We start from the raw sequence: 13,791 nt of genomic DNA on the forward strand, positions 1-13,791 counted from the left end.
TAATCTCAGTAAGGATATCATTTTCTTTATTTTTTACCAAAAAAGAAACACAATAAAACATGTATTATTATTATTAATGTTTCTTGCCTAAATGTTCGTAACCTAACTTCGTCTAACTTTTTAGTAAATTTATTTATTATTTTTGTGTTATGTAATCGAGTTATTTACACTATGCGACTATTAATTGCAACTAGAAATATTTTGGCGTTTGACTTTTACCGAGGAAATTTTGGTACGGAACATTTTGACTGGGGAATATTTTGACAGGGAACATTATTGCCGGCCACGGAAATATGATGAATCACCACACAACTCTGTTTTAGCACATACTCCTTGCTTCATCCACATTCGTTCATTAACTCTTATGCTTCTGCTGTTCTGACTTATTGACATAATCCGAATTAAGTATTTGATTGCCTTGACTTCCTGGGGCGTTGCCAACTACGTTTACCATTTTTCTTCTCTAACGTAAGTACATAGGTACCTATTTAAAATGAATTTTTTATTTTTATTCTGATATTTTTAACCCTACACATTCAAATGAAATAATGTGAATATCACATGAGAGTTCCACTTGTCGAAACCGGCTGAGAAATCGGATCTCACCCCGACTTAGAGAATGTTTTCAAGTGGAAGTAAATTGGGGAGGGAGAGGTTAAAGATATTGTGAGTCTTAGATTTGTAATTAACGCAATCAAAAAGTAGCCAGAAAATCATAAGAACGATAAACAACATTTTCGTAGCAGGTCCGTAAGTAAAAAATAATTAAATAAATTAATATCTTAGCCCGAATTAGTCAAACCCTAAAAATTCTCTCAGCATGAGTTATTTATAAATAAATGAAGTTAATTAAGTTATTTTGAATACTGTGGAAAACTGAAAAAATGAACATGTGGTCGAATCTGCTACCTAAGACCACAAAGCTGTTTTTTTAGTTAACTAAAATTTCCGGATCACTTGTTGAAAAGGCTGTTTCATAGGCACCGTTGTGTTAAAAATGTACGAAACCATCATAGAAATTTTATGTATATATATTTTTTCTACAAAATTAGAATAAGTCCTGAAAGGCATACATTTGAAATAAAAAAATGATGGCTTCTAAATTATTAAATCCTAAAAATCATCAAAAAAATAGCTCCCTAGACAACAACAGTAGGTACTTGAGATGGGAACCGGATTTTAATATAAAAATGATGTAATGATTATACGATCCTATATCCCACACATCCCATAAAGCATATTCTATAATATACACACGTAAAAAGAAAGAATGTACAAGCAAGTTTATAGTAAATCTGTTTTAAATCTTACACAACTGATATTCAACCATTAATGTACGATAAATGGTTGTTTATCAGTTGTGTAAAATTACTTAAATAAAGGGGGTACATGTACAAAAGTACAACAACAATCATCACAAGTCTGACGTTTGTCATTTTGCTCCCTATTAATCTTATATTTTCTTCTAAAAACATCGACCCTTATCCTAAAATTTTAATACCAGCTGATAATATTCATAGAAGTGCATTAAAATACGAAAGTGAGTGTTTGTCTGGAGCGTAAAAAGTGCTAAATCTAGAGTTTTAGTTATTCTTCAAAAATCTTCAAGCTACCCACAGTATTGTAATCTATTGCAGCCGCAAGCCAAACATAAGAAGGATACAACATGCAAATATTGCGTTAAGCAGCTGAAAGTGGCTGAGTGTATAAAGTGTTCAACCTGCAAATGCACCATCCATTTCGAATGCGCTGATATTTCGGCAAGTGTTTTTAAACGCATGTCGCAAGGTAAAAAGGATGCGTGGAAGTGCAATAATTGTATCCAAACCCTGAACAATTTAGATACCCAATCCTGCTCCTCAGATCAAAGCAACGTACTCCTAACTGTTGAGATTAGAAAAATGAAAAAAAAAAAAAAAAAAAAAAAAAAAAAAAAAAAAAATGGCACTACAAATAGAAAAAATGAGCAGTAAAATGGCGGAATTCGAAAAATTCATCATTTATAATAATAATGTCATCGAAGATTTTTCAAGTAATATGAAATCTATAAACGAAAAATTAGCTAAAATTGATAAGCTGGAAATGGAGGTCTCGGAATTAAAACAAACAGTTTACATGTTAGAGAGGGGAAACGACGAAAGGGACCAGGAACTTCTATCCAACAATATAGAAATACATGGAATGCCTGAAACCACCAACGAGAATCTACCTACCATGATGTCGAATATCGCAACAGTCATTGGATGCCCTCTCCATCAAAGCGACATTGAATACGTTAGCAGAATCAGTAAGCGCCATCGTACACAAGCCACGACAGATGGACGTCCGGGTAACATAATCGCCAAATTCACCTCCCGCAAGAAGAAGGACGAATTTGTCGCAGCCATCAAGAAAAGAAAAGGAATCACTACCAAGGCCATCGGGATGGTTGGAGCTGACCAGAGGATCTTCGTTAACGACCATCTCACGCGGAAGAATAAATCTACATTGAGGTGCGCTAAAGCCTTTAAAAACGAAAACAACTATCAGTTTTTATGGATAAGAAGTGCAAAAATCTACCTACGGAAAAACGAAACATCACCACCCATACACGTCTCATGCGAATTACAGCTAAAAAACCTTATCTAACTACCATTGCAATGTTAAACCACCTATCCTCTCATAACTACTATTTTTTTCGTATTTTTTTTCATAATTTTTTCAACATCACCTTTTTTACATTAACCCTACATGCTAATAATTACACTAACTGCTCACTACTAAATTCTATAATATACTCACTCACTGTAATTGATAATAATAGTATGTTGTGCTTTGCTAAGCCCAGTGGACTAATGACTAATAACATAACTCTAGAATATAATATTCTTAAAATATTTTCTACAGAAACCGAACATAATAATGTAATTACCGAAAATTCTCAATGCATGATTTATTAATAATTTTTTATCAAAATTCAAGAGGTTTGCGCTCGAAAACACTGGAATTTCATCAAAATATACTGCTCAATAATTATGACTTGATCTTCATTACCGAAAGTTGGTTGGTTGATAGTATCCGAGATGAGGAATTATTCGATAATCGCTATTCTGTTTACAGAAATGATAGGGATATACACCGCACTAGCAAATCAACTGGCGGAGGCGTACTCATAGGAATTAAAAAAGAATTTTTTGTTACCCCTCGCTCTTGGAAATCAGACTCCAAATGGCTTTAGCCGTGTTTAGTGACTAGATCTGAATAGCCAGGTACTTCCCCACCTTCCTCTTTCCCTTCCCCACTTACCTTCAGCCTCACAACATCCCCCAATTGGGGATGCCATAGTCTCACTGGCTCCAGACGGGAGCAGTTGGGACTCTTGTGAGGTATTCACTATAAAAAAAAAAATATAAAAAAAAGACGCTGAGGATATCTGGATAACTGTCAATACATCAAAATCGAATCGTCATTGTTATAATATTCATATGTGCTGCGTGTATTTACCTAGCGTCGGTCCAAAATTAACATCATCAGAAAGATTAGCATTATTTACTAGTCATACCAATACTATTTCTGACTTAACAATCCGTTTTCCCAATGACAAGTTTTTAATCATTGGCGACTATAACATGCCCAATATCGAATGGAATAATCAACAAATGCCAAGTAATAGAGATCAATGCGCACTCGCGTTACTTAACTGCTTATCTTTTGCAAATTTAACCCAATTTAACCATTTACCTAACAAATACGGTCGAATTTTGGACCTCTTCTTTTGTAACACTTCAGTTAATGTGTCGCTTGCCGACCGCCCATTAGTTAAAGAAGATGCTCATCATAAATCATTGATTGTATAACTAGAATTTCCATCCACTACTGCAACCCTCTCAACTCCTCGAACAATAAAATTATTCCATAAAGCAGATTATGCAGAGATCAATGAGAGACTGAAAGAAACCGACTGGTCAACCGTTATAAATGCACCAGATGTAAATACAGCGTTAAATTCGTTTTATGTAATAATTGAACAGATTATCGAAGCGTTTATTCCTAAGAAAGTTGTGAAATCTGGAAAATACCCACTATGGTACAAGGCAGCCTTAGTAAAAATAACAAACGAAAAATTAAAATTCTTTAGAAAATGGAAGCGCCATCGGAACCCCCTTGATTATTTCTCATTTTCATTGCTTCGCAAAAGGCAAAAAACAGTCGCTTCAGCAGCTTACAAAACCTACATTTCTACAATAGAATCCGGTATACAGCATAATGTTAAAAAAATTTGGTCCTACGTCAATTCTCAAAGAAAATCTCCTGCCATCCCTGATCATATGATTTACGGTGAAAAAACTGCTAATGACAGTAGAGGAGTAGCCAACTTATTTTCTGAGTATTTTGGATCTGTATTTTCGAATGCTCAACCTGCACATACAAGCAATGCCAGTCTTTGCTCTAATTCAAATAGCATAATCAACTCAATCGAGATCAATGAAGACATCACATTCAAATACCTTAAGTCCATTGATATCAAAAAGGGACCAGGGGATGATCAACTTCCAGGGATCTTCATAAATTATTGTAGTAAACAATTGACACCCCCCATTTTTGTTATTTTCAAACTATCGCTATCCGAAGGAACATTTCCCGACAAATGGAAAACAGCCCTGATTACCCCAATATATAAAAATGGCAGTAAAAATGATGTCTCGAACTATCGACCTATATCCAAATTACCGATACTAAGTAAAGTATTGGAAAAAATTGTTTACGATCAATTATATTCTACTATCTCACCCTCACTCTTAAATAATCAACACCGCTTCATGAAAAATCGCTCCACAACTTCAAATCTTGCATTTTTTACAAATTTTCTTCATGCTCAAATGGATATGCGATGCCAGGTAGATGCCATTTATACGGATTATTCTAAAGCATTTGACCGTGTTAATCATTATATTCTTTTACAAAAGTTATTAAGTCTAGGAATTCACGGTGACCTCTATAGATGGATCGCATCATACGTCAATAATCGGCACCAAATCACGGTTGTCAATGGTTTTGCATCTTGCTTAACGGAAATCATCTCAGGTGTGCCCCAGGGATCGCATCTTGGACCACTCTTATTTAATATTTATATAAATGACATTTCCGTATGCTTTAAAAATAGTTACTTTGTTTTATACGCGGATGACATAAAAATTTATAAAGCTATACAGTGTTTATCCGATTGTATGGAATTGCAGAGCGATCTTGATAATTTGTGCGTATATTGTGAATCAAATTTATTGTCCTTAAACATATCTAAGTGTCACTCGATTACATTTACTAGAAATAAAAACAAAATCATCTATCCATACAACTTGAATAACAAACCTTTACAACCTATGTCTACGTGTAAAGATCTAGGTGTTTACTTAGATAGCAAATTAATTTTTGACAAGCACATTGAACACATTATTTCAAAATCCTACAGAATGCTAGGTTTCTTATTAAGAATATGCAAAGTTTTCAAAAGTGCTAAGACTCTGAAAATTTTGTTTTGTTCATTGGTCAGAAGTCCACTGGAGTATGCTTCCACAATATGGAATCCTCAATATAAGGTATACATAGATTTAATAGAAAGTATACAGAATAAATTTTCGAAACATTTACTCAATAAATACAACAATACTACAAATAATATGTTAACTTTACAAAAAAGACGCACATTGTCAGACCTGTTATTTCTACATAATCTGCTAAATAATAAAATAGATAGTCCCGAATTGCTATCCGTCATTGGTTTAAATGTTCCAACGAGGCGTACCAGGCACACTACACTATTTCATATTGAAGTCAACAATACTAATGCAGCAAACAACTCGGTAATTACTCGCGCAATCACAACATACACCCATTACGAAAAATTACTACATTTAGACATCTTTCATGATTCCTTTCTAACATAAAAAACTAAATTATTAAATTTCTTAGCATGACAAATTTCAAAAATATTTTCACATCATTTTTCAAAACTCCTATGTATTAACAGTCAATTACAATTCGTGAGCTTATTATAATTCTTATTTTCAATTCATTTATTATTATCTATCCACACACTTCCTTCCTTTTATAACAATCTCAGGCGAAATTACGTAATGATATTTTATGGACATACGTAATAGGTACTACAACTATGTTATAACTAAAAAAATTCTAACTGTATCTTATTGTACTGTGTATGTCTTAACAAATAAATAAATAAATAAATAAAAAATGTAGTGAAAATGCTGGTGAGTTTTTCAAGAATTTTAGCACGAGTTTTCAAACTTTGTTTAGCAGGCTTGAAGCACAAAAATGGTACCATAGAATTTAGCCAAGTTTTATGATAATTATCTTTTAAAACATCTCACTTGTGGTCTGTCACCTTGGCGATAATAAAAGTTCACTCTGAAAATAAAAATGTAATAATAATATAACTTGGCCTCCGTGGTCGAAGTGTAAGGCTCTCGACTAGCAAGCTTAAGGTCACATGTTTGAATCCAGGCGTGCGCAAGTAAACCTTATTTGTTTAATTTGTATTATTTCACAAATTACTCATTTAAAATAATACATAGTATATTTGTGGGACGTTGGAGATACTCTCAGTATCGCCCTGGTGTAAGACCACCATTCAGAATCGAAACATTGTTTTAAATGGCTTTGGCCGTGTTTGGTAACCAGATCTAAACACCCAGCCTTACACTTTCACTAACAGTACTTCCCAATCTTACACTTTCCGATTTTCTTCCCCTCCCCGCTACCTTTAGCCTTACAACATTCTATAGTCTCACTGGCTCCAGACGCTTGATTGCAGTTGGGACTCTTGCGCGATTTCACATTAAAACTACTTAAAATCCAATCAAATTGATACTCGAAGGATCCTGATCAATTTACGTCTACGTCTATTAAATTCAAGGTTAAGGATATCTCCTTTCTTCCACGTTAATCGTAATGCCACTAGTTCAACTTGAAAAAATATGGTGATCGTGAGATTGAAAAAACAGTTTTTGATTCACGGAGCACCAACGTTTAACGTATGTACATAAGTTATATCGGTAGCTGCGACGACTTACTCCGGGGATAGTAAGCCTACATTATGTAAACACGATTTGGGTTGTCGTTTTAGCTAAAAAAAATCCCCCAACGTCATAGGAAATATCAATATTATTTATTATGTAAGCCAGTTGATAAAAAAATTCGAAACCCCATTTGGTACGCGGCCAAGTAAAATAAGAACCATTTAATGTAAATTTACTTTAGTTGAGGAGGGTGAAAAAAGCAATGTAAAAATAAATATCATTAGAATTGGCATAGGGAAATTTGATGAAAAATATGTTGAACTTATGAAATGATTTTGTGATTTTTTTTTTACCACGAAATTATTTAAAAACGTTTTGCACGGGGAAATAATTTTATACGAATGAGTGGTTTTGTTAAAATCTTAATAATTATCCATAAATTAATATCGGTGTGTTTGTTCTGAAGCACCAAAAACTATCAAGGGATGGACTCTGATGTCTTTAAATTTTCACAGATTTTCTGAAATGATTTGTTTTAATTTGTATAACAGACTGCGTTCATGTACTATAATGTAAAGTGGGTGAATATGAAACCAATTTCTTTCAGCGGTGTTATCTCTACCAATACGAATATTTGATATAAAATTATTTATGTAAAATATAGAACATATCTTTAACTAATACAAAACTAGATAGATAATACTACATATTTTGATATATATATCATCAATTGTCATATTACCACAAGCTCTCGGGAATATAGCGTGTATAACAGACTGCGTTCATTTACTATAATGTAAAGTGGGTGAATATGGCACCGATTTATTTCAGCGAGGTTAGCTCTGCCAATACGAATATTCTATATAAAATTATTTGTGTAAAATATAGTACATATCTTTAACTAACTCAAAACAAGATATATAATCACGCAAGTTCTCGGGAATATGACAACACTTACCTGGTAATAAAGAACCATTTTTTTTATCCTAGTATTTAACTCATGAAATAGTTCGCTCTTGTGAGGTCACATACATACACATACATAAAATTTTTATTGTTGTCTGTAACTGGATTGAAAAAAAATTTTGGAGCCGGGTAAAAAATTACAATTTACCCAATTAACACCAAAACGAAAGCTCAAATCAAAAAAGTTTTACCGCAAAATCGACTCCGAATGTGATATATATACTCACCAGTTTCTCACATATTCTACGAGTTTCCGGACATCATGTATCATGTAAACTAAAGGAATATATAAATCTCACTACTACGTAATCCATGTTTTAAATTTTACACAACTGAAAAACAATTATTTATCCAATATTGATGGTCTTGTATCAATTGTGTAAAATTTAAAACACGTTTATAAGTAAGGCCCAATGTATGTAACATCTAATTTACAGTTCGTGTTTGTCGTGTTTAGGGTTGCCTGGCGGCGGTACGTGAGGGGTCGTCGCGGCCTGGGGTACGGGGGCGGCCTCAGGGGGTGCGGGGGTAGCTCGGACCCCCTTGCCATCAAGCGCCTTCACAACAACAGCAATCAGGTACGTAGGAATATATCTACATACTGAGCATTTTCACCAAAGTTTGTATATTTTTTTTTATGACTTGTATGTGTTGCATTTCCGTTACTTTTACGTTTCATTTCGTATGTTTCCACCAATACCAATAATTATTAGAAGTCGGGATTTTTTTTCAGCGTACAAATTCTGGGACTTACTTCTATAATTTTATGTTCTCCTCATTACCTACAATCCTTATGCCGAGTCAGTGGACATCTCCAATTTATCACTTAAAAATAAAAACAGGTAAGATTGTTGAATTGAAGCAGTCAAGTATATATTCAGTTTTGTATAAAAATAAACTATTCCTTCGTAAAAGTTCGCAAAAGGGCGTTATTATATATATTATATATCAGAAAACGTATTTTTTAATATTACTAAATTTAAATTACATTGGTTTATTTTCCAAAATATATAATGTAATGTATTTAAGACACCACAAATTTTATCTTACACACCAAAAATTAATTAAGAAATAAGACTTTGTTTAATTGAATGTTTAAGTGGGATATAATAAAAAAAACCGTCGAGTGATAACTTAACACAATGAAAATTCAACACACCTTTAAAAAGTGTCTTAGAAAACTAACTTATAAACCTAACCTATGAAACCTCATTATTGTTTCATCACTTTTCATGACTTTATGCCACTTTTTAAATGTGTGTTAAGTTTTCGTTATTATTTAAATAATAAGAAACTAAACATGTAATAATAAATTATGAGTGTAATGCCAATTAAACTGGGGACTCGTTTACAGATAAAATTTCGGCTTTGGACTCATCTCCTGACGCATTTCGAAGGAAACCGTTCAAACGTTCCGAGTGGAGTTTAATATTCTAGTTTCACACCATATGCTGCAAAATTCAGAGGAAAAAGGCTTGTTCCGCGTGTAACGATTATTTAAGCTCGTGGATTCTTATGCCGATTTTCTCTTAAAAGCAGTCTTGTGTTTTGAACGCAACTTAAAATTCGATTTGCGAACTCATCTGTAGATGCAACTATCGAAACCACTATCGCGTTCTAAGTGCAGTTATACATTTCTAGTGGTAGAATAATTTTTGAACATGACATTTTGTTTTGCATATTCCATTTTTTTTATTAGAAGAATTATTGTCAGGTGTGATATAAAATAAAATTGGTACTTTGTAAAATGAGGTTATAAAAACATTTCGAAGATTTCGTGTAGTTAGTTTTTAGTTATGTTACACTATCTGCCGATGGCGATGTGCCTATTATGTAATTATCTTGGCGTCCTGAAGAAAAAAAACTTGTCCTGCGAAGTCTATTAATTTCATGGTCCCGTTGCCATTATGATTCGTGCCATAAGCCTTGGGAAAGGAGTAGGCCCTGACATAAATACTTTGACAAATTCGCTTATACATAAAATAAGATACTATACAAAGTTGGGATCTGCCTTCGGGTTCAAAGTTTTATGTGTCGTTAAAAGTTAACTGTCTGGGAAATGAGTTCCATTTATTTCAATTCCATAGCGATGTTGTTTACGAGGACTAAATATTAATTCTATGGTTACTCAATGAAAATGTAAGAGAATTCTGCTGTTTATGGCTTAAGATTTGAACTATGTCCCAAGGACTAATTTTGTATTTTACTTATGTGGAAAACTGCGTCTACTTGTGTCTAAAGTGTGTCTACTTGTCTTTCGGTATTTAAACTGTTTGATCAAGATCATAGTGATTAGCAATTCTTTTCTCACTGCTAAACTGGAAAATATTTGTTTTGTGTATGGCAATGACAAATAATGGCTTTTCTAATTGTTGATTTTTTTTAAATACTGCGAAGCTAAAGCTAGACCTATTAAACAATAAATTAAATACAGAAATAGCTGTACATTAAGGAACTTGATTGAAATCTTATATGACTAAAACTTAAATTCAAAGATCAACAAACGCTGATTCTGACTATATATAGGTTTTATTTTATAACTACATAAAATAAATAAATCGTCATTTAAAAACAATCAAAACCGTAATAGACATAAACGCTCTGTGATTGTTGGGTGGGTTCTGAAAGGTCTTACACCGCTACCTCACGGGTCGGTCGGCCGCGTGCATTAGAATGTGGACAAATTTGTGCAATGTTTCGCTACGTATACCTGCATACGGACTATGGTATGGTAATTATTATTTATACTGTAGCGGCAGTTACTAGTAGGTTCTATAATATTTTTACTTGCAACGCGCATCACATTGGAGCCTATGTAGAAGCAGTTCTATAACAATTAGAACATGAAAAATGATACAAATTAATTTAAAAAACTAGCCTTAAAACCTTACTTAAAATAACATACTTAAAAATTTCAAGGAATTAAGATTAATCTAGTTAGTTGGAGTTGTTTTGGGTTAGAGGGAGCCTGTTTTGCCTTGTTTCGTGAGGGCCTCCAAGGTCGTGGAGTAAGGCTCTCGACTAGCAAGATAGTGATCGCGGGTTCAGATTACTGATTGAACAATTTTTTTGTTCGTTATTTGATTAATTTGTGTTATTTCACTACATACTCATTTAAAATAAAATAAATTGTAAATTTGTGGCACGTTCCATAGTGGAAGATACTCTCAGTATCACACTCGACTAGCAAACCATACGTCACAGGTTCAAATCCTGGCGTGCGCAAGTAAATTATATTTAATTAATTTGTGTTATTTCACAATTTACTCAATAAAAATAATAAATAGTATATTTTCTGCACGTTCCAGAGTGGAAGATACTCTCAGTATCGCACTGGGGTAAGAACAGCATTCAGATTTGAAACGATGCTTGAAATGTCTCTGGACATGTTTGTTGACCAGATCTGAATAGCCAGGTACTTCCCCGCCTTCTTCTCTCCCATCTCTTTCCCATCCTCTTCAGCATCACAACATGCCTAATTGGGGATGCCATAGTCTTACTGGCTCCAGACGGTTGGGAGCAGTTGGGACTCTTGTACGGTTAAACATTAAAAAAAGTGATTATCCAGGTACTCCCAAAAATCCGGTTCTCCATCTCTTTCCCTCTCTACTCCTTTAATCGTTTTTTTTAACTATGAACCTTGAGAGTGGCAAACGTTAATCCTTTAAGCACTTCTGAAATATCACAGATAAGGGTTTATGTCTTAACCCCGAACCAACGTTATTAATCTTAAATCCTGAAGCGTAGCAAAAGATTTAAAGCCTGTATCAAAACTTTACCTCCCATGATTTTATTCTATGAAATCTTATGATACCTATTTTTATTATCAAATAGCCGTATTTGAGGTAGAAATAATTAGCGAAATTATATTTCGTTTTGATTGTGTTTTCTAAAATGTTGACCGACAGGGCAAGAGTCTTCGTAAGAACAAATAATGCTCACACCGAATTAGAAGTGAGACGCCACGAGCAAAATGCAAAGAATATATTGAGTGATAGAGGCATAACGAAGACCACCACGTTGAGACTTGCCCGGGCGCTGATTTTCCACATATTTCTATACGGTATGGAAACATGGACAATTAGAGCTAGCGAAATAATACCGATAGACCCCCTCGAAATGTGGTGCTGCAGAAAAATGCTCAGGATTCCATGGACAGCAAGGCATACTGTCAATTCTCTTCGTATTTTGCAATACATGTCTGAGATTACGAGGACATGTTGCCCGCCAAACTGGGTCCACCATGGAAAATGGAGTGGAAATTTGATCACGATTCACAGCGACGAGGAAACAACTTAAGGAGAAGACTTTAATAACGGGGGTTTGCTCGACGCTCAAATTTTATTTTTTTCTTATGAACGTATTACTTATAGCTCAAATGTTTCTAGAGGAATCTCTACGGATACAAGCCATTTATATTTAATATTAATAAAAACAGTACCTTACCATTAAAATATTTTATGTAAAAGGGTTTGAAGATTTTATAAAACGTTATTTCATTATCAGGTTTGATTTTATTTTTCTAGACAATGAATTAGTAACTTCCTGAGAGATCCCTCTAGAAACATTTGAGATTTTAGTAATACGTTTATCAGAAATAATTAAAACAAACCCCACGGAAAGATTGATTTTTTTAGGCAAAGTAAGGCAAAGTCGACCGTAGGTCCATTTATTACGCTGCTCCGCGCGCCGAATATTATTCATCACTTATGTCGTTAAGAATCCCACTTTATTTTATTGATTTGATTTGGAAAATTCAACCTTAGGTGTGTCCAATACACAGGGCCACGCATCGCATATTTTTGTGCATGGCTGCTTCACTTACGTCGTTAAGATTCTGGGATAACTTTAGGGTATTAAGGGGTATTATATTGTATGTGCACTTTCTTTTCCTTTTGTACGAGTGTGATGGCTTTACCCGTTTATGATTTCAATCGGAAGATGATGGTAAAGAGAAACTGAAAAACGTTACACTCTCTTATTACTTTACCTAGTAACTCGCTTATACCTAGATTGCATGCAGTTGGCAGTTTTTAGAATACAGTTATAAGAAGGCTATAATATTATACCTCAATCACAATAATCAATGTCAGGAAAGATAATATTCTTCTGCGTGGCTCCTATATCATATTTTACTACATCTCAACTATTTAATTCAGATATCTTACAGTGTCAACTAACATATGTATTATTTTATTAAAAAATATTATTTCTTATCCATAAGTATCATTGAATTGCTGACAGCCCTGAATAATTGTTAATGCCAAGTTGCTATGCCTACTCAGCTATTCCAAGTACAATTAATTTTGTGAGTAACAATAAACTCACTACTGACTATTATCATAGACACCTCATACTGCGACTTATGACATTTCTCATACAAGCAATTAGTTCAACTATTGTTACACCGGTATATATTTCTTTTCAATTACGCTTTGTCTTACTGCACTCATATTGTTAACTGCATCACTTGCAAAAGTGTTTTTGTGTACACATTAATTGTTCTTTAATTTATTGCCATTATTATCTTGTTTACAACTGTACGCTTGTAATTCGATTATCACTGTATTGTAAAAGCACTTTTATGGCGTTTGAATAAATAAAGAAATACCTACATTGTCCTCTCTATCTTACTGTGTCTCTCATACAAGTTGTTGTTACGTGCATAGGATTAGGTTCATAGTGTATGTATCTTCGCATTTTACGCTAAAAGCTCCCATATTTCGTAAATTGATCCTTTGATACCAGATGAAACTCTAACTATGGAGATCCACTACCTCAGGAGAAAAGTTGTGAATGTGGCCAGTGA

At 33.8% G+C, this 13,791-nt stretch overlaps 1 protein-coding gene across 2 annotated transcripts in view; it reads left to right on the forward strand.

Moving 5' to 3' along the window:
* LOC149420560 (uncharacterized) overlaps positions 1–13,791 on the forward strand; it is a 289,868-nt gene that overhangs the window by 157,794 nt on the left and 118,283 nt on the right. For both annotated transcript variants that reach the window (XM_089636786.1, XM_089636787.1), the window contains exon 4: positions 8,440–8,560. In XM_089636786.1, the coding sequence (XP_089492912.1) occupies positions 8,440–8,560 (121 nt within the window). The remainder of the gene's footprint in view (positions 1–8,439; positions 8,561–13,791) is intronic.

The sequence above is a fragment of the Hesperophylax consimilis genome, chromosome 10 (genome assembly GCF_061612785.1).
Source record: "Hesperophylax consimilis isolate HC1 chromosome 10, BYU_Hcon_1.0, whole genome shotgun sequence".
NCBI lineage: Eukaryota > Metazoa > Arthropoda > Insecta > Trichoptera > Limnephilidae > Hesperophylax > Hesperophylax consimilis.